The sequence below is a fragment of the Rhea americana genome, unplaced genomic scaffold (genome assembly GCF_003343005.1).
Source record: "Rhea americana isolate MKP2758 unplaced genomic scaffold, rheAme1 scaffold_32, whole genome shotgun sequence".
NCBI classification, from domain to species: domain Eukaryota; kingdom Metazoa; phylum Chordata; class Aves; order Rheiformes; family Rheidae; genus Rhea; species Rhea americana.
In genome coordinates, this window is record NW_028186446.1 from 3,927,321 (window position 1) to 3,947,772 (window position 20,452).

Consider the following 20,452-nt stretch of genomic DNA (forward strand, 5'->3'; position numbering starts at 1 on the left):
CCCCCCCCCCCCCCCCCGAGATGTCAGGCTTTTCATGCTAATTAAAAAGGAAATCTCTCTGGGCCATGCAGTTTTCCTTCACAGTTGAATTACTTAGTTAATTCAGTTTTCTGAATTTTTGTTATTAATCTATTGCTTATGTTAATGCTTACAAAGTATATCTGCATTTGTTTTACAGGATTTTCTGTGGTATCCRGAAGTTAATGGCTCTATGAGACAGCGTATCAAATCTTGGACTGAGGTTTGTTATGAAAATATATTTACTTTAGGAAWATACAGCAACTAACTGAAGAATGTTACCTCTTTCATTTTCATATGCACCACTGTAACTGAACAAAGGATTGAACTCTTAGCAATAACTGCAGCAAGTCATAAATATTCACTCAGTTATGTACCAGAGATCTGAAAAATGACAGAAAAATAAAGAAAGGGGAGTGTTTACTGGCATATTTTTTTCTGGTATCTCCAGGTCTCTAAAGGGTGACTGTTTGGATGAAAAAAAAAACCAAAAACAAATCCTATTTCCTAGCGGGAGTTTGACCCATCCTGTTAGGAGCTGAAAGGATTTTACTACGATTTGCCACACTTCTTGTTCTGTTTCAGTTATGGCTCTGCTTTTAGTTCAGGAGAAATTTTTATATTCCTATTGAGTGATCTAAGCTGAAGAACATGAGCAATTTGGAAAATGTGTAGAGTGCTTTGATTTTTCAATAATACTCTGAAATCATATACTAGTTATTTTATACAACCRTTTCACTTATAAATGGTCATGCTGCTCAGTATACATTTACTGATGAACTGYTTATGTTACTGTATAATGAGTAAAATATTTACAGAATGGCAACTAATTTTCAATGAGGGTTTCTTCCTTTGCTGGCTTGTGAATGGTCTGGAATTATCTAGTAACAGCCTGTGGTGATCCTTTTGTTATCCTATTCTTCATTCCTGCRAGACTCCTTCTATCAAGATAGACAAATTTAACCTTCAGATTTGATTTTCTATGATTAATACAAATGTTTGAGAACTGTTAAATCCTTGCTGATTGAAGACAAAACTTACTATTGAAATTTTCTGTTTCCTTGTGCTCTTCTGTTTGTGTGCATGTTCTGTTCCTTATCTTAGACTTAACTTTTAAACTTCTTGGGCAATGACAGTCCATTGTCTTTGTTCTGTTTTCACAATGGCCTCACTTTGATCTTYAAAACAACTCATATAGAGATGTTCGAGAACGCACGAGATGTGTAGAGAAAATGTACTTCAGTAGTGTGATTTAAAGTTGACTTGATCTTAGGAGGAGGTGTACTCTTTTAAAGAGAACTTATATTACCAAGTTGATAATGATTGTGAGTGCTTATTCCTGCTTTCTATCTTTGTGGATTCTATCATGTGAAAATTTCAGTGCTTCACAAGTTGATGTTCTTTGTAATGTATCTGTGATCTATTCATTTGTACCTGTTAACTGATGGACAAGTTGAGTCACAGTTAATTAAGATATGAGTCTTAATTAACCTACTCAGTATACTTAATAATGAGTGTAATTTGTGAATACTTTTAAACTAATTTCTTTCTACCTTATGAYGTAGGCTGCCACGGCAAAACCTCATATAATTGTAGCAGGAGCGGCCACGGTAAGCTATACATTTGCTAGACATTTTTGTAAGGAAGGAAGTTCTAGCAGGATAACTTTTAGGCTGTCAACCTGATGGCAAGATGAAGTTTTTGTCCCAATTTACAATAAAAAWTGCTCTGAGTTTTTTTGTTTATTAAAAACAATTCTAAAATATCAAATGTACTTTACTATAGCTGTGTGGTGTACAATACTTAATGTTTGATGCTTTGATWAGCTTGAAACACAGATAATTCTGTGTTTCGGATAATAAGATTCCYTGTGAAAACCAGATTATTCATAAAAAGCACTAAATAAAAGAACTTACATATTAACTGAGATACATGTTTAATTAACTATGTTTTCAGTCACAAAATACTGCTTTTGAGGATGGCCCAATCTGGGAATGCTCTTCAGAGGCTCCCACACTTCTCTTAGATTTACATATCGGCAAAAAGTTTCACAGGAAAATCTAGAATAAGCTATTGCAAATCCTGAATCTTTTCCCACCGGAAGGTTCCAGCGCTGCTTTAGGCTTCAGCATCACAGAAAAAAAAAGACTGACAAAGACCTGAAGAGGTCCTCTAACCCATCAGTTTGGCACAAGGCAAGATCATCATACTTGACAAGAGTTTATCTAACCAGTTCTTTAAAACTCCCAGTRATGATAATTCAACAGCCTCTTCCAACTAGTCTGTTCTGGTAGCCAGTTGGTACTGGGAGTGAGAGTTGATAATGACTGCTGCTCATTAACTTTCACATTTAGTAACCTCTACTTCCAGATTTTTTTGAAGTGAAATTTGAAAGGAATTAGCCATTATAATTTCTTATCGATGGGAGGGGGGTGCAGGGAAAGGGAAATATAGCATTTTAAAGAAAATCTTTTGAAAGCAGTTTGGTTTAGAGACAAGTTAGGTGTTCTACCCATCTGGAAATTCCTGGATRGGCTAATATTTTACGTGAAGGTTAAATATTTTTCTGTGCACATCTCTGCATGCTTTTCCTGATGTAGTCAAAAATTCTCTGGAGAGTTCAGTTTCTGTACAGGTGAAACCCGCAAATGCTCTTCCTCTGTAGGATCCACATAAATGTATTGGGCTTTAAGAAGCTTAGTAAGCTGAGAATATCTCTGCTTACTTCTCGAATCTAGCATATTTTATGAACATGAGTCATTATCTTATTTTATAGACAAGATGCAGATTGTGTTCTGGGACACAGAAACCCAGGTTGCAAAACTATGGGACTCTGTTAAATAATTCATTTATTTATCATCATATATACATATATAAAAGTAAAATGAATTATTTAGCAGATATTTTGTATATGTATATATATGTATATATATAAGCCACAGCATGTTGTCCCCTGTGGATAGCAGAAGAGATATGAACCAAAAACATGCATATGATGCTTAGCTTTGTTACAGACAAATATATATGCATAAAAACATAAAGAGTGACATCTACAGTTCACCAAAGATAAACACCTCCTATTTTAAGATCTTGCAGAAAAATAAAGTACTTGAAAAATCTGCTGCATCAGCTGTATTACCACTACTTTGGCTAAATCAGTATAGATACAATAATGTTTAAAAATGCTACAAATAGATTGCTTACAGAAATTATTTTTAAAAGCTGGGAGAGATTCTTGGATGGTTATAGGATTCTTGTAATCCTTTCATATAGAAGGTGAAATCAGAAATCTTACGAGCCTTTTTTTTTTTAATAGATATCTGTAAAATGTTACTTCTCTAGAAATGCTAGAACTTGATACCRCCTTCAAGTTTTGCTGGCATGCGTCTCTTGCTGAAGTCAGAATTTTGCGAGAGTGAAATCTACCGAATTTGGCCCGGTTTCTTATGTATTGTGACTGTTACTGCTACTTCAGTATTGTTTAAGTCAGGAGACTTGTGATTAAAACACCTTGMGTCATAATTCATGAAAATCAAATATACAGTAAGCTAAATAACATAGACTGTGTTTAATTGGCCTGTTTGAATTTATTTGGTTAAACAGTTAACTTCTAGAATGAAATTTTTGAATGGTTTAGTAATGAACACTAAAAGAACAAGCTGGCATTATRAAAATAGTGAAAAATTGCTACTAAAAGAGAAACAGAATCGTTTAATGTAGGATCCTCAGACTTGCACGTTCTGAATCTTTTTTTATTTAATTTTCCAGTGGTCTATCAAGATTCACAATGGCAGCAATGAAGCCCTCACACAGTATAAAATCAATATCACTTCGATTGCACCTCTTTTGGAAAAATTAGCAAARAGTAGTGATGTTTACTGGGTCTTACAAGGTAAAGTAATGAACAGTAGGTAATGACAATTTATACTGTCACTGTTGCATCAATATCTTGTGGGATATGGAAAATTTAGTCCATATTGCTTGCTTCCAGACAAAAAGGATGTCGGTTGGATTCCTATTTGGCCCTTTTTGCAGCCTTATCTAGCTAGTACCTAGCTAGCTGTTACTAGTGATGGAGATTTTAAAGCCCTCTCTGCAAAGTCTTTTGCCYTCTGAACTCTTTTTATCTCAGTCTCAAGATGCCAGGACATTCTATCTGTGCTGTGCTCTGTATGTGCCTCCTGAGGATCAAGAGCACAAGTGCATAAAACATCTGTATGACTGTTCAGTTCATTTTTCAGATGATATAAGTAATAGAGAGGTTCAGCAAGTGCATCCTGTGTGAGTGTCCAAAATGAATAAATASATTCTAAAGAATACAGAGAATTTAATTCTCTAGAATGAAACTTGCTTCTGTACACTGAGCATTGATGAGTTAAGCTCAGGAGTCGCAGARCATGATTCAAAATCAATCTGTGAGGTTTTTGTTATGGCACCAAACTTGAATGCATTCTTTTGCTTTTCTTGAATGAAACTAAGACATGTCTCTGCCACCAAAAATGAGCTTACAGATAGAATGTGCTTTTATCTTCCACCGACTGTAACATTTTAGGTGGTTATCACCTCAGTTTGAAAGGCAGGCATATTTTGAGCCCTGGCAGGAACATACCCTGATATACCCTTACAGTCACATCTTAAGTTCTTTCAAAGATAGCTTTAGAGGTTTACCTGAACCATCAGATTTGTCTTTTTGCATTCCTTTCAAACTCACCTTTATTTAGAACAAAAGCAATTAGTTGTCAGGTATGTCCCAATGTGTTRTTGATAAAGATACAGACTGTTTAAGTCACCTGTGATGTCTTTATGCCCGTAATGGAACAAATAAAGGGAAAAACACATAGGACTAGACTAGACTAGACATACTTAGACTTTTATTATCCAAAAGTAGGCATGAGGTAGCTGCAGTAAACCAACATAAAGCTCTTAAAAATGTTTAAAGAGAGTTTATGAAGCTTTTCATTGCAACCTGTTGATAACCAACTAGGCTTTTGACCTAGAACTCAGTACAGCTTTGTGTTATGCTTGAAATAATCTCTGAAGCCTATAAGCAATTAAGTGGTGGTCTCTTCTTCTGAAAAACTGAGATTCTGCCGTTAGTTAGATTGGAATCACCAGGAACAAGTTGAATATGCTTATGGCTTAAAAAATGAGAAACTATGTTCTTCTGCAGTAACCGAGTTCTTTGAGATTTTTTTCCGTATGTATATTCTGCTACCCGTCTTCTATCCTCTTGGCTTGGAATCCTTGCAGTGGAGATTCCATTACTTAGAGGAGGCAGGAAGAGCTGTACGCTCCAGCACGTATTCCCTCATCATGGAGCATAAAGTCTTGGGGAAACCACGCAAGCATTCGTATGTGTCCAGAACTTTCTAACCTCTAGAAATGCTTGCATAATTAGCAGAATGGCAGTAAAAACATTTCATCTTAAAAAACTCTAGTTACTGTAACAGTCAGTCATTGCTCATTGTGCTTGCTTTCTGTAGCGTTAAATGATTGTAGCTACCAAAATGAATKTAAGACTGTGCAGTTTGAGCAAACAAATGTATTTATTAGGTTGAAGATTAATGTGCCCATTCTTTGTGCTTTCATATTCAGATCCTGTTTATGAAGATATGCTGAGTGAAGGTCGGAAGATGATCACTAATGAGAAAATAGATGCTTATAATGAAGCAGCTGTTCGTATTCTGAACAGCAGCTCCCGAAATTCCAAAGCTAAGGTTAAAGTGTTCAGTGTATCGAAGTTGATAGCACAAGAAACTATCATGAAATCTTCAGATGGCCTSCATCTCCCTGAATCAAGCAGAGAAACAGTGAGTATTTTTAGCTCTGGTCAGCATTAAAAAGCAGTGATCACGAAACAAGATTTTAATGAATGTTCTGAAATGGCTGACAGCATAAATTTAATAAGGACCTGTACATTCTTCTGGAAATCTTGTTCAAAAGATCCCAGCAGGTGGAAGGGCTGTCAGCTGTACAAGATTTTTAAAAACATAATAGTTCCATATATTAATACATAGCTATTTTAAACTAGATTTTAATTCTATGAGTAAAAGAAAAATACACARTTTTTAGATCTTTTGAATCCTGAGTAGTCCAAGGTGCCAGTTTTGTGCCTTCATTTGCATGAATGAGTTAGGGTGATAAGGATTTGTRAAGCCAAACTTGTTCCTAAGTCTTTAATTTTTTGCCACGTTTGCATGTAATTCCATTTAGCGAGGAGTACGAAAAGGACGATAAAACAAAYGATAGATACCTTTCTGGTTGCATGGCATGCCACTGCTGTTTTTCCTTATTTCATCTTTAACCTGCTGACACATATGCACGCATTCAACCTCTCTGAACTTTGTTAGAGTCTGCCAACACTGTGTCACTTTTAGTTTCACTTCTTGGGGCCGGGGGGGGGGGGGGTTAGTTCCTTTCAATTGTTGGATGAAATAAATATCATCTCAGTGCAGATTTGGGTCTCATTGTCCTATGTGATAATGAAAACCAATAAAACACCCTTAGGCCCCTAAGCTTGCCAGTTATTTTTCATTTATAGTCTCTTTAGCTTCTTTTAGTCCCTTTAGCTCGTTTTATAAGGATTAGATCTTTTTGCTCATCTTGAGAATTACACAGCTTCCTGTTTGAGAGACATGTTCTGATTCTGCTGCTACAGAAAGCAACCACGTATATGTGGGTACTGTGAAGTTTTTAACTTGATAATTATACAGGAGAAATGCATGTGTTTTTTGTTATTGCATAATCTACTTTAAGAAAACTTCTGCTGAAGTTTTTATTTTATTTTAAAGTAATTGTCAAAATACCTGTTTCTTTGACAGAATGCAATGATTCTCATGAATGTCTACTGCAATAAGATTTTGAAGCCCATTGATGGCTCTTGCTGCCAACCTCAGCCTCCTCTCACGCTGATACAGAAGTTAGCTTTCTGTTTTTTTAGTTTATCCGTTATTGGATATTTAATTATCAATTTAATTCATCGGAATAATTATCGGAAGAACAAATCATGCCCTGACTTGGAAAATGGAGAGGAAAAGAAACCTGCCATCAGTACTCCTACTGTTTCTACTCTAGAGATGCTGTTACACTCCTTCTGCAAACTTGGTCTAATCATGACCTATTTTTATCTGTGCGACAGAGCAAATCTTTTCATGAAGGAAAATAAATTTTATACACATTCATCTTTCTTCATACCAATCATCTATATCTTGGTTTTGGGGGTATTTTATACTGAAAATACCAAAGAGGTAATGATCATCCTGACATCCTACTTACAGTGTTTCCAGTTTGACTGTAAATTTCTGACTGCTAAATTTTGAAAGTTAAATTCTCAAACTGTGTATAACTCACCTGCAAAAAGTGGTCTCACTATAATATTAGCATGCAATTAGATGTAAAGCTTTTCAAAATATATCGGTKAGTGTTTTTAGCTGTTGTCACACAGTCAAGTTTTAAGTGAGCATAGCTCGGTTATAAGAGGGCATAGACCACATTAACGTCTAATACACCAGTGTCCATTACACAGAAGGCTTTTACAGTTTTGACCTATCCGCCCATAAAGAGATTTATTGTTTTGAACTTTTTCTCCTCATTTTATAGATGTTCGTTGTACTTGTTGGAATAGCAACACTCTTGTTTTGTTTTGCATTAGACTAAAGTGTTAAATAGAGAACAGACTGATGAATGGAAAGGCTGGATGCAGCTTGTTATTTTGATTTATCATATCTCTGGAGCAAGTACGGTAATTGATTTGAATTTCATATTTTTAAGTGGGGTTGGAATTTGGGTACGTTAATTTGAAAGAAAAGTGAAGCTTTATTCATCTTTAAGACACAAAATGTGCAAATACTTACCCAGACTTTATTAGAATAAATAGCTAATATTATTGTTCCTTTATTTTTAAAAATGGCATTTGCAGAGTTAGTTTTTTTTCTCTCCCTTTAAGTGTGGATGTCATTGATAACATTTTATGCATTACTTACTAATGAAAAKATATACCTCTATTTGCTTTTTATAGAAAATGGCAATTTATTTTTAATTGCTAGCAACACTTTTTATATTTAGAATTTGAAAGTGCTGAAGAGTAAGCTTTCACAGATCCCTTCTTAACTGTTTCTTAAATGGTTACAGAGTATGGAAATGTAGAATAACAGATAGAACAGAAGAAATAGATTCAGATTTTAATATCTGAAAAGTCAACAAAATAGCTTAGTAAAAAAAAAACAGGAAATGCAGCATAATGTTTCTTTTTGTAGCATAACCTGATTTAGTGCAATGTAGAAAAAGCATAAAATAGGAAAACCCAAAGCATTTAAATGTCCATTTATAAAAGGCACCTAATTTTTCTCAACAGTTTTTGCCTGTGTACATGCACATTCGAGTTCTCGTTGCTGCATATCTGTTCCAAACAGGTTATGGACACTTCTCATATTTTTGGATAAAGGGGGACTTTGGTGTATACAGAGTGTGTCAGGTAAGAATACTTACTGTTTTTATAAAGAAATGTGTTCAGATACTAAAGTAGTCCAACTACCTAAATAGTATGGTATCAGATTATTTCATCAAGATTTGCAATTCCAAAATGTAGTCATTATTTCAATGTTAAGTTAGCCTGTGTAATCAGCAGTTTTATCTAATATAAAAATGTACATATGTAGACCTTAAAAAAATCATGATAATTATTTTCCAATGTGGAGCAATGGAGATTAACTAACGATYCAGGCAGTCAGGGCTGGCAGAAAAGAAGGATAGTCACCAGATTTATTTGGGTAAATCTTCTTAAGTTTCTTCTATAGTCAATGGTGAGTAAGAGGCTTATTCAGAAAGTGATCACATTCATATAGATGTGATGTTCTGAATCACCCTCTGGAAGAGTGTTTCTCCAGTGACTCTTGATGAGTTCCAAGAGGGGCAAGCTGGTTATGGTAGATGTCTAAAGGTAGATGGCTCTTAATCTGCTCTCCTCTGTTTTGGGGAAATACTGTGGTTTTCCCAGATTAGCCATTTGAGATAATTTYGTTTTCTTTCCCTTGGCTAGTCTCAACATATCAGTCCGCGGTGTTCATATATTTCTGTGGGTTTTTTTTAAATTACTAATAGTTTATATTAGAGTTTTCTTTTTACAAGTATATGAATGTTTGGTGAATCCGAAGTGCTGTTGTGTACAGAATTTCTTATTTTGACCTCATTTGCAAATAAAATTATTCAGCRATCCCTAGCACGCTGGTTTTGTTGTTCCCGGCACTGCAAGGTTTTCTGTAGCTGGAACAAACACTGTCTTGTGTCTGGTTTATATTGAAATCATTTCCACTTGCTTACGTTCTGAAAACTTAAAAATTTGCATGCATTTTGGATCTTTTCCTCACCATTGGATCTGTTAAAGAAACTCTCTCCACATTGCTATTTGATCAAGTATCCAGCTCTTCTGTATGGAATTAGGTAGCTAATACATGAACAAGAGGCTTCACTGGATTAATTTGCCACCTTTTTCAAAACATAGCAAAATATCATTAAATATTGGACAGAGCCTACTTTTGTTAATGAAGAAAATGGATTTTTGCTGTGCTGTAGCAAAAAAAAAAAAAAAAAAACTCCATTGCTATCGAATGTTATATTGGTTGAAGCCAGCACTGGTTGTATGAACATCGTTCTGTTACATAACCCAGGTCATCCTGCTTATTTAACATATGACTACAGCGTAACTGCAACACTGGTAACGCCGCCTGAGCTGTAACTGAGGTAGCCCACTTAGCAGTGGGTCCCCAGCCTGAGGCAAGCTCTGTTTTAGCCTGTGCTCGTTGATGTTGCTACCCTGGTAGGCCAGGGCAGGACTGGTCCCCTACCAGGTAACCAGCCTGCAGACTCCTTGCATTGCTGATACTCCCCAAGATCCATCTTCCAACTGAAATGTGATCAGCATGTGAAATATAAAATACTAACATATTTTCATACAGTACTAATGAAAAGTCTCTCAGCTCTCCCTCCCCATCTCTCTCAGGTCCCCCTCCTGGTTAGTATATCGTAAATGGGAATATAGTCTTCTCTTCTCTTCCAGGTTTTATTCCGTCTCAATTTCTTGGTTGTGGTACTGTGTATAGTGATGGACCGACCTTACCAGTTCTACTACTTTGTGCCATTAGTCACTGTTTGGTTTATGATCATTTATGTCACCTTAGCTATATGGCCTCAGATAGTCCAGAAGACAGCAAATGGTAGGATTCTTTTTTTTTTTTTTTTACATTCTACTATAGAACATTTGCCTGTTCCTATAGCTAATTAGCCATGTGGACTTTATTGTTAGTAGGTCTCAGTCTCTTTGTAACTTAATACAAATATATTAAACAGCTGTTAAAAGAAATAGTTTGTTATATATGAATTATATGTCAGTTGAAAAATTGAACAGTTGGTAACTAGACCGTATCTATCTCTGGTTAAACTGTCAGATTAGAAGATTAGAATTTTTTATTGGGGTTTTGGCTGTCAGAAATGTTTTTTTTTTCAGGAGTTGTAGAATTATTGATTGCAAGCTAAAAACATAGGTTACAGTTTCTATAATAGTTGAGATTTTGCTGTAGCATATGGACAGGTAGGCACAAACAGGGATCCTCCAGACTTCTCCCAGTCTGCCTTGCCAACACGTTTACTACTTAGTAACTAGTTGGATCATACGCTCCCAAATCAGAGCTTGGGGTTGTTATCTCAGTCTCTGTTATCTCAGATTAAGTGTACTGTCAGAAGTATTTTTTGTGAGGTGAGTATTGTAAACAAAAATTGAAGTGAAACCCCACTTTGTTTCATGCATCACAATTCATTGAAGGGCTGTCATCATGTGGTAAATACTTGATTATTTAATTTATCTAAATTAGAACTGGTAACCTTGCAAGTTTGGATCCTTCTTCCCTACTGATTTAGTAATATCCAGATTTTATATAATCTGCAGAGATGACAATGAAACACACCAGATTCATGCTAGGAATAGATACTGTAGAAATACAGTACGTGTGTGTGTGTGTGTGTATAAATCTATATACATATTCTATATATATTATGTATGATACATTAATAGAATATCCAGAAGGCAAATAATTCTGATATTTTTTCCTACAAAGGCACTTCTGTTCCAGATACAGAGAAGTGACAGTTGTGTACCTCAGAGCCATAGTTTATTGTGAAACTAGAGAATCCATCAGTGATGACTTTCACTTGTTTATGTTCCTGTTTACAGCTGCCAGTTTATGTGGCAAGAGAGGGAGATGATTTCTCCACTGCAGTGCTGAGGCTTGGGTAGAGTTTAACATCAGTTAGCAGCTTTGAGGAGCAGTTCCTCTGGCTTGCCTTGCTTTGCAAGATACCTGTCCTTAATGAGCAGCAGTTGAACTTTGCAGTACAGCTCCTAGTATAAGCTGTACAGTTGAATAATATATACTTTAGTTATTACATATAACAAAATGTTAGTCTGGGGACACGGGGCTATGTTCAGCTAGAATAAGAACTGCATGTGCAGAATGTTTGGGGAAGCAGAGGCTTTAAAATAGTGTTTCCATTTGTACAGCTAAATTCTRTCTCTTACTGTATGCATGTTGTCCCTGTTTTGTACATGAGGCCTAATTAATAGGTTTTTGATTACTGGGAATGTCTACTGTAATTGCTTGAGGTAAAATTTAAAGTGTAATATATAGATGGTGGTAAAATATTGCGGGTAATATTTGAATACTTATTTCTGACTGTAGGTATTACTAAGCATATCTGCACTACGTAACTGGCAACTATTATTACATGAGTCATTGCTTTTGCTATTGAAAAACTGGTGACTGAATATTGATTAATTTGTGTCTTCCTCAGGGAACTGCTTCTGGCACTTTGGTTTACTGCTGAAACTGATTTGCTTACTCATATGTATATATTTTCTGTCATATTCTCAGGTTTGTGAATTTTGAATATTTGTATCATTAAAAATTAATAATATTACCTACATTTACTTTTTAATGCTGCTCATGACTTGAATATTTGCTACTGTGTCATAAATACAGAAAAAAAAAAGGAACCTTTCATACTGTCATACTTGAATAGGTATGGATGCTAGAAATAACCTTAATTCTGTATCTTACTCATTTCTTTCTAATACTAGACATTTTGATTTCAGCGTACTGTTGCAGACTTAATAAAAATGAAGGTCTGTGCTTACGGGGGTTTCTTGAATCTGCTTAACGTTACTCATTTTGAATCTGAGAGCATATGGGGGTATAGACATCTGCGTCCTTTGAGCCCTGGTGTTAAAGACTAATAATGTTAGCAAACGCCCAGGTCTCATTTGAATTCGTGACTTACAGTACATTTACTGTAAGCATRCTTGACAGAGAAATAAGAGCAGAGCTGTAAAGGCAGAATACTGTAGTTTTCTGAAGAATATGCATTTGTTATTCCAACACGTGATTTGTTCTCTCCCTTTAAGCCTACAGCACAAAGCGAAAGGTGAGAATGCAAATACCTTCGTCAATGGGAAACAAAAAGGAAGATTTCTCTGATCTGGGAAAGTGGGCTTTGTAGGGGGGGAGGAGAAGGTTGCTTGGGTGGGTTTTATTTTTGTAGAGAAACCAGTTATTTTGGTAAGGTCACATAGCTCAGATGATTTGAACTGATGAAATAGAAACGTGGTAATACTAAAAGACTACTACTGAATTGGTTTAAATTTAGGAAATGCAGCTGAAATCAGTGTTAATACTTCTTCCCTGTTTTCTTTTTTTTTTTTTTACAGGGTACATTTGAGAAGATATTTTCTTTTTGGCCGTTGTCCAAGTGTTTTGAACTGAATGGGAATGTCTATGAATGGTGGTTTAGATGGAAGTTAGATCGCTATGTATGTAAAGTTCATATAAATTTATAATGGTATTTTAAGCATATTTTTTCATATGGAGTTGGGTTTTGTTTTGCTTTCTCTGTCTCCAGAGAAGGTAGGAATTTGATGTTCCAGTGGATTGTTTATTATAAGACTTAAGCTGCATCTACCTTGTATTTACAAATGTCTGTCAAATCCTTGCTTAAAAGATAGATTATGACTTGCTGCTGGATCCGGCTTAGTTACTTTAAAAAATAAAGGTCTTTTTTTTTTCAGTTGTATCTCAAACAGAAATTTTGGTGCTGCCAAATTATTATGGTGGCTTTCTTAATAAATTTTTTTGAAAATCAAATCAAAGGTATATTTCTTTTAAGATAACCTCAGAAACACTTCTGTTAAAACCAAGGATGAAAAAATGTTTTAAACAGACTATTTTTACTTTTGTATACATATTTTAAAATGTTTTTATGGTAGGAAAGTGTTTTCTTCCCCCTTATTGTCATGTAAAATGTTGGGGGTAGGAGAGAGAGACACTTCTCTGTTTTTGCCTTTTTGGAAAGGTGAATGGAGGGTATAAGAGAAAAGCATCCACATGCTAACCTTAGCCTTAACCTGGGGGGGGAGGGCAGCACACTGTCCCCTCAGGTGTTTTTAGTAACTTAAACTTTTTTGCATAACCCAAACTGCATTGTTTAGTAACGTTTCAGATGTAGAGCTCTGTTGGTTATGAACAGCACATACTCTGTGATGCTGCTAAAGAGGAAGACCCAAAATAAATACAGAAAACAAGTACTGCATGGGCCTGAAACCGCATCTTGTTGCTAGCTAATGAGAACTTGGCGTAACATTATAAAACACTATTGAATAATTCTCTTTGTGAGAGAGGAAAGCAYTTGTAGTGTTTCTTGAATGTTTTCACCTGCCAAGTTGGGAGAAGGCCAAAGAGACTCATGGTTTTTCCCCAGAGAAAGCCCCTTTCAGTGCTGACAGAGATTGCAAAGAGAATAGTAGGTACTTGAAAGCCTCTTGAAATTTCGTTGTCATGTGTTTAATGCTCTGTGAAGCATTAGTTAGAGTACTCTATTCTTCATTTTGAAACTTAGTTGAAAATGCAGCTTGTAACAACTTAGTGTAGGAAGTCTATTTTTGTTTGTTAGAGTAAATCTGGGCAAGGAACTTCTGACCGGTAGGCTTTGATGGAATAGCTGTGCGTATGGTGCATATACACCAAGGACACCAAGGTTAATCAAGAAACATAATCACAATATGTGATTTCAGTGCTAAAGGCAATAAAAAAGGCAGCAGTGTTGTAAATCCTTTCTCACTTCCAGACATGAAAGGCTTTGACAGACATTTGCAAATACAAGGTAGATGGAGCTTAGTCTTACAATAAACAACCCACTGGAACATCAAATTCAAAAATAGCTTCAACTGTAGCATCTCTGTTAAGTAACGTAAGAGTTTGTACCYGAAGCACGGGTAAAAGACATGAAATAGTCATTGCATCCTTTTTGTCTTTTACAGGTGGTGTTTCATGGGATGCTGTTTGCTTTTATTTATCTCACATTGCAGAAACGTCAGGTGCTTTCAGAAGGAAAGGGAGAGCCTCTTTTCTCCAGCAGAATTTCAAATGTTTTGTTATTTATTTCACTTGTATGCTTTTTGGTAAGTACCTAGAATAATTAGTATAATCAGATTTGTAAATCTCTAAAGAGTCAGCTTATTTGCAGTTCTTGTTTAGAATGTACGTTGATTCAAAAAAATCAGCTTTTGCTCTGAGAATATTTCAGCTGTTTTGTGCACAGCCCTACCTAGTTACTCCCTAAAGTATTTTTTCCTTTCAGTCAAATCGAGATGAAAATACCATTACTTTTTCAGATCATTGCAAAGATTACAAAAAAGTCGCATCTTAGAAACAATATGGTAGATAATGCAGCTCCTTACTCTTGATTGCTTGTCTGTGATGAATAAATTGTCAACAGTATTTTTGTATCTTAGGGTATAAATAATTATGGTATTCATCAGTTGCAAAGAAGAATTTGAGAGAGACACACAACTAAGCACAGTGCTGTTCTATTCTTGTACCACATTTCAGTGACTCTACTGCTGAAGCATTTCAAAATAGCTTGTATGTTGTTTCATTTTGAGATCGTACTTATAATATTGCATAGAGTGATTTTTGTATCTTTTAGASCTACTCTGTTTGGGCTAGTAGCTGTAAAAACAAAAATGACTGCAATGAACTGCATCCTTGTGTTTCTGTTGTGCAGGTAAGTACATTCCTTTTCCTTACAATTACAGCATCAAGACTGTTCTTATTTTTAAWTGTTTTTTAAAAACAGTATTTTTGCCTTAACATAGAATTTTAACATAGAATAGCTTCATTTTCCTGTCTGGAAGTGAGAAAGGATTTACGACACTGCTGCCTTTTCTTTATTGCCTTTAGCACTGAAATCACATATTGTGGTTATGTTTCTTGATTAACCTTGCTGTCCTTRGTGTACATGGCATATGCACAGTAACCATTGTACTGATGTACGCAGATAACATTCCTATCTACGTAGGTGTCGTAGGTGTGTTACTTTATAGGGCAGGATATCAAGTGAGGGTCTGCTGAGGCTATTAGCTGCACCAGTGGACTCTCCGGGGAGCTGGGTCTTCCTGGGCAGCACAAGCTGGGGCAGCAGCACCAAGATCTGCTGCAGAATGGGACCAAGCCGCGAAGAGCGTACAGGGCTTTGGGGCCAGGGGCTCCCTCTTTCCTCCACACACAGTAAATGCACATAGTGTGCAARGAGAGCTGTAGACCCTCTGTCCCCTCTAGCACTGTTCTAAGTCCAAAACCAACTTTAGATTAATTGCTTAGCAGTGGAAAAAGAAGGGAGTTGTAGGGGAACATGAGCATTTGGGAGGCATTAGTGTAGTAACAGAGCTATGGGGCTCTGTTTGCTGGGGAGGCTTGAGGGGGCATGCTTTTGGAAGGCAACGAGGTGAGCAACAGGGGGATGCCTGTGGTTGTGTTAAAGTTAGATTTTTGTCTTTCATAGATTAGGTTAAATTAGATTTTGTCTTTTATTGTGTATCCTTCCCCCTATTTACCCATGAATCCTTCCCCTTCTCCTGCTTTTTTGCRGGATGGCATGTGTTACTTAGTATTTTGATATTAATTTTGTCAGTCTTGCCATCCTCTCTTTGAAAACTGAGAATGGTCTTGCATTTGTGGCCACCTTTATTTTAGGCTGGCACGGTATAACATGTTCTGTGACTGTGCCTTGTAAGTGCATACTAATACGTATCAACATCATGATTCTACAAAACCTCTATGTGACTTCCTATGCTGTGAGACAAGCAAGAGATTTGCAAGTGCAAGTCCTAATCTGTTAAGTATAAACTACTTGAGTATGACTATTTTACATATTTATTAGATTTTAAGGAAAATTTAACAAAATATTTTTGCCACGCACTTTTTAGACAGTGACAATGTGTAAACTTATTAGTGTGTTATCTGAGGGCTACTTTTCACCCAGTCACCTTTCTTCTTAGATTTTAGCTTTCATTCTCATCAGGAACATTCCTGGATACGTCCGCTCTGTATACAGCTCATTCTTTGCCTGGTTTGGCAAAATTTCTTTAGAGGTAAGTAGAACGAAGTGCAGTGAATTTCAGCTTGGGAATGTCTGGTGGTATTATGCAAATTGTAATATAATAAATAAATAGTATTATACATAATAGTGTTTAACTTTAGCATTGTAGCTTCTGTGTGCACTTAAAAACAGTAGCAGAAATAGTCTCACAACAGCGATCTTATTGCTTATGCTGGTTTGAGGGTGAGTTTAGGGTTGTGGGGGTAGGGATTTAATGCTGGGGTAAGCAATAAAGTGGCTGCAATTAGAGAATAAAATTTAAGTAAGTTCAAGAATTATCATGAATTATACTAACTAGCAGAAGAACACTTACAAATGTGTTTGCCATAGAAAGCTTTGCTTTGTTAATAAACAAATACAATTTTACCAGCAAAACAATTCTTAAAGCAGATGTTATATGGGTACTTTTTTGTTCCATTGACTGTATATTTTGAAAAAGTGGGAATTCTTAGCTTTCCATTTTATCTGCTATTTAGTAACATGAAATGGTTAATTTTACTGTATGACAAAAAATACTTTAAAAAGGAAGAAGAACTTGTAGGAAGAACTCGCTGTAATACCAAATATATGTACATGATTTCTAAATTTATTTTAAAGGATCATATTTTCACCATTGAGATTCCTGCTGAACTTTAAGGTGCCGAATAACCAGTTTCAGGGGCCTTTGCATTCATCAGCAGTGAAGGCATTACCTTTTCTTTGCAGGCATGTTAAGAGGCCTGTCTGCAGAGACATGGTAACTGACCACAGGCGTATTCCTCCTCTGTTCTGACATAGTGTGAACGATGCTTCCCCAGCCCCTGTTTGGTTTACGGGCTAGCTAACCTGTTTTGCTGTGTACTACAACAGACTAGTAGCACGGGCCAGGGCAATTGCTGTGCCTCATCTCGGGTGGCTCATAGCAAAGACATGTGGAATAAAATTTTGCAAAATACATTACTTAATTATTAGTGTCTGACACGCACAGAAGCACATTGTGTCAGCTGATGCAGCAGTTAGAATTATATATGGGGGGGCTTATATAAAAGTGTTTTAAAAGCCTCTCTGTTTTCCTTTTAGCTTTTCATCTGCCAATACCACATTTGGCTGGCAGCAGACACGAAGGGGATTTTGGTGCTCATTCCTGGATATCCAATGCTTAACATTATGGTCAGCACTTTCATATTTGTGTGTGTGGCACATGAGATTTCTCAGATCACTAACGATCTAGCACAGATTGTTGTTCCTAAAGATAACCCAACTCTGCTGAAAAGGTTGCTATGCATAGCTGGATTTTTTTCTGGACTACTACTCTTCTCAGCCATTCAAGATCAGTCGAGGCATTAACTTAAAAACGTTCTTGAAAACTTTCTTCAGGTTTACTTTGTGTCTGCCTGAAAATACTCAAATGGAGGTACAAGAAGACATTTAAACAAAGTGTGTGGAAAATGTATATAGTGRAAATGTACATATTTTGTGTGGAAATAGCCACCTTCTCTCAAAGAATCTGAGGAACAGGAATGCACTGTACAGAATTGCATGTGAAATTAAGTCTTTTCTACTGGATATAAATTTCTGTTTACATATCTRCTTAAATGTAACATGAAGAAGTGAAGTTAGATGGTTTAGCAATACCATATGGTATCATGGAATTAACTTTAMCTTGGGACAACAGACTGAATGGTGGATATTTACTAGTATACTGCATATACATAACATACTGCAATCGCTCTCATCAAGGAACTGTTTTTATAAAAAGAGAGCAAAATTGTGATCCTTAGTCAATGGTTACCTTTGGCTGATGTGAAACAAGAAATTACTTCTCTGGTAATCTAGGGTATTTTTCTAAAAAAAAAATCATAATTTCTTGTTTTGGAATGAGTATTTTCAATGCAGCTAGTATGTGCTATATGAAGCTCTTTATACATTGAAACGAAAAGTCATCACCAGTTTAGTGATTTAAGATTATACCCAAGTTTACATAATGTTTTGTGGGTTTTTTAAGACATTTTCAGCAAATATGGTGAATTCTAAAATTAAATTATTGTTACAGATATATAGGCAAATKTATTTTGATTTTTCCTAGAATTGTTTGCTTTTTAGTAAGTTTTCCACTAATTCATTTAACTTTTACRGTTCTCTGTAGAATCCCAGTGAAAAAACAGACGAATAGTTTGCAGAGACTCWGTTGAATATTGAGACGTTCTGGAAAACTTCCATCGTTTCACAGTCAGATGAAATACCATCATACCCACTTCTTCAGATCTTACAGGGAAGGAAGAGCAGGGGAACATTCATTTTTGAACCTGTCTCTGAGTTTGTAGGTGACTTTGAACTAGGTCTCACTAGGAAACTGGTACCATATTCTATCCTGTAATAATATTTTCATTTCAAAGGATAGAAGTCAATCTGTTGATATCATGAGGATGAGGATTGAGTGGTGTTCCTGTTACATGCAGCTAGTTCAGACTCTTAAAATTTGAATGAGAYAAGCTGTTTGACTGAACCTGTTTTCCCACGCTGTCTGGCAGTGCCCATCTTTCATTACCACAGATMGAACTCAACCCAGTTTTAACTCTTTCCTTTGGTATAAAAAGTAAAAATGAAAGAAATAGCACTTCCATGTGGAAGTGCCAGGTTGTAGTTTAAGTTTTACTGATTCAGTGGAGTTAGGATGATTCCTTCCTTGTTTGTGGTTTCGGTTTCAGTAATGCTCTAAGCTTCAGTTGCTTCTACTGATTACTTTTTAACAGTTGAAAAATGAATACAGTATTGTTTTCCAAGCATATGTGCAATTATATGTAATTTTAAACAAGATCTTAATTTATACTGTATATATTCCAACACATGCATGTTTTTGATGTTATCTCAGTTGAAAAAAGGAATTCAGACTTGCAGCCAAAAATGACTGCAAAGTAATTTCTGTGAAAGAATGGCTTCAAATTTTGTAATAGAAAATAAAATACCTTAAGGAAGATGGGTCCATTCAATCAGAAAAAGAAAAAAATATTCATTCAACTGTCCCAAGATTGATTTATTGAGCAATTTTGCTAAGTCAGCCAGCTATTTTGATAAGCTATTGGAAAGATAACTATTCGTTAATTTGTGTACATTATTTCCAATGTTTGGGAAGTTATCTTCATTTTTCAGTACATTTGAATTACTGAAAGAAATGGTATAGGTGAATGCTGTGGTTGTGGATAAAATGCATAACCTTCACCTATACCAGCATTARAAGCAAGGAAGAACTGTGAGTTTAAGGGGTATTTTTTTGTTTTGTTTTTCACAAGCTAAGTATTGTAGATACAGTTTTATTTATCAGTTGTACAGATTTGGTTAAAAGATTTATTTTTAATGTTTGAATTAATGCACTTGTTTGCTGTATGTGGGAAAAATGTATTTTCTTTTAAGGTTATGTGAAACTATGAAGTAATTTAAACATTAAATAAATGTGCTGTGGATGCTTATTTTTGTACTGGGAGGAGCATCAATTAAGTAAAGCTTTTTATTGTTTGACTCTAGCTGGGCTGCAGTTCACTGTTATGCCTGCCTTAAATTACAGATTAGTATTGCAGAGTTTCTCCAAAGTGATATTCTGGATACTGTTTCTTCAAATACTTACTTTCAAAGGGAAGATACTTACACATCACAAGTGATTTTGGGTGCAGTGCAGGGAGAAAGACTCTTCTGCAGCACTTCAGACTGCTCAGTTGCCATGACTATAACATTGGGGTTAAAATAGGCAGGAAACTCGGAGGTGAAGTTCTGCTTTTGCACAAGAATGAACTGTACTTCTCTTCAGCACGGCAACATCAGGAAACCCATTCTGCAGTCTTAATTCAGTTAAGGAATTTAGCTTTATATTTAGCTACTTAGTTAATAGAGAGGGACTCCTCAAGCAAAAGATTCRAAGCAGTATATTTCATTTAATCTCCAGGAGAGTTCCCCTTGTGATTATACTGGGGCTTTGGGGCTA

At 35.8% G+C, this 20,452-nt stretch overlaps 1 protein-coding gene across 4 annotated transcripts in view; it reads left to right on the forward strand.

Moving 5' to 3' along the window:
• Positions 1–19,997, forward strand: part of CASD1 (CAS1 domain sialic acid O acetyltransferase 1) — a 24,768-nt gene extending 4,771 nt beyond the window's left edge. For 3 of the 4 annotated variants that reach the window (XM_085310520.1, XM_085310519.1, XM_085310518.1), the window contains 14 exons: positions 179–241; positions 1,584–1,628; positions 3,787–3,910; positions 5,614–5,828; positions 6,840–7,265; positions 7,670–7,759; positions 8,372–8,491; positions 10,073–10,229; positions 11,860–11,939; positions 12,773–12,874; positions 14,378–14,518; positions 15,046–15,123; positions 16,397–16,489; positions 17,557–19,997. In XM_085310520.1, coding sequence (XP_085166646.1) covers positions 179–241; positions 1,584–1,628; positions 3,787–3,910; positions 5,614–5,828; positions 6,840–7,265; positions 7,670–7,759; positions 8,372–8,491; positions 10,073–10,229; positions 11,860–11,939; positions 12,773–12,874; positions 14,378–14,518; positions 15,046–15,123; positions 16,397–16,489; positions 17,557–17,823 — 2,001 coding nt within the window. In that variant the 3' untranslated portion in view covers positions 17,824–19,997. Of the gene's footprint in view, positions 1–178; positions 242–1,583; positions 1,629–3,786; positions 3,911–5,613; positions 5,829–6,839; positions 7,266–7,669; positions 7,760–8,371; positions 8,492–10,072; positions 10,230–11,859; positions 11,940–12,772; positions 12,875–14,377; positions 14,519–15,045; positions 15,124–16,396; positions 16,490–17,094; positions 17,234–17,556 lie in introns of all 4 variants that reach the window. The other variant, XR_014896530.1, reaches the window with a different exon arrangement.
• Positions 19,998–20,452: the final 455 nt, after the last annotated feature.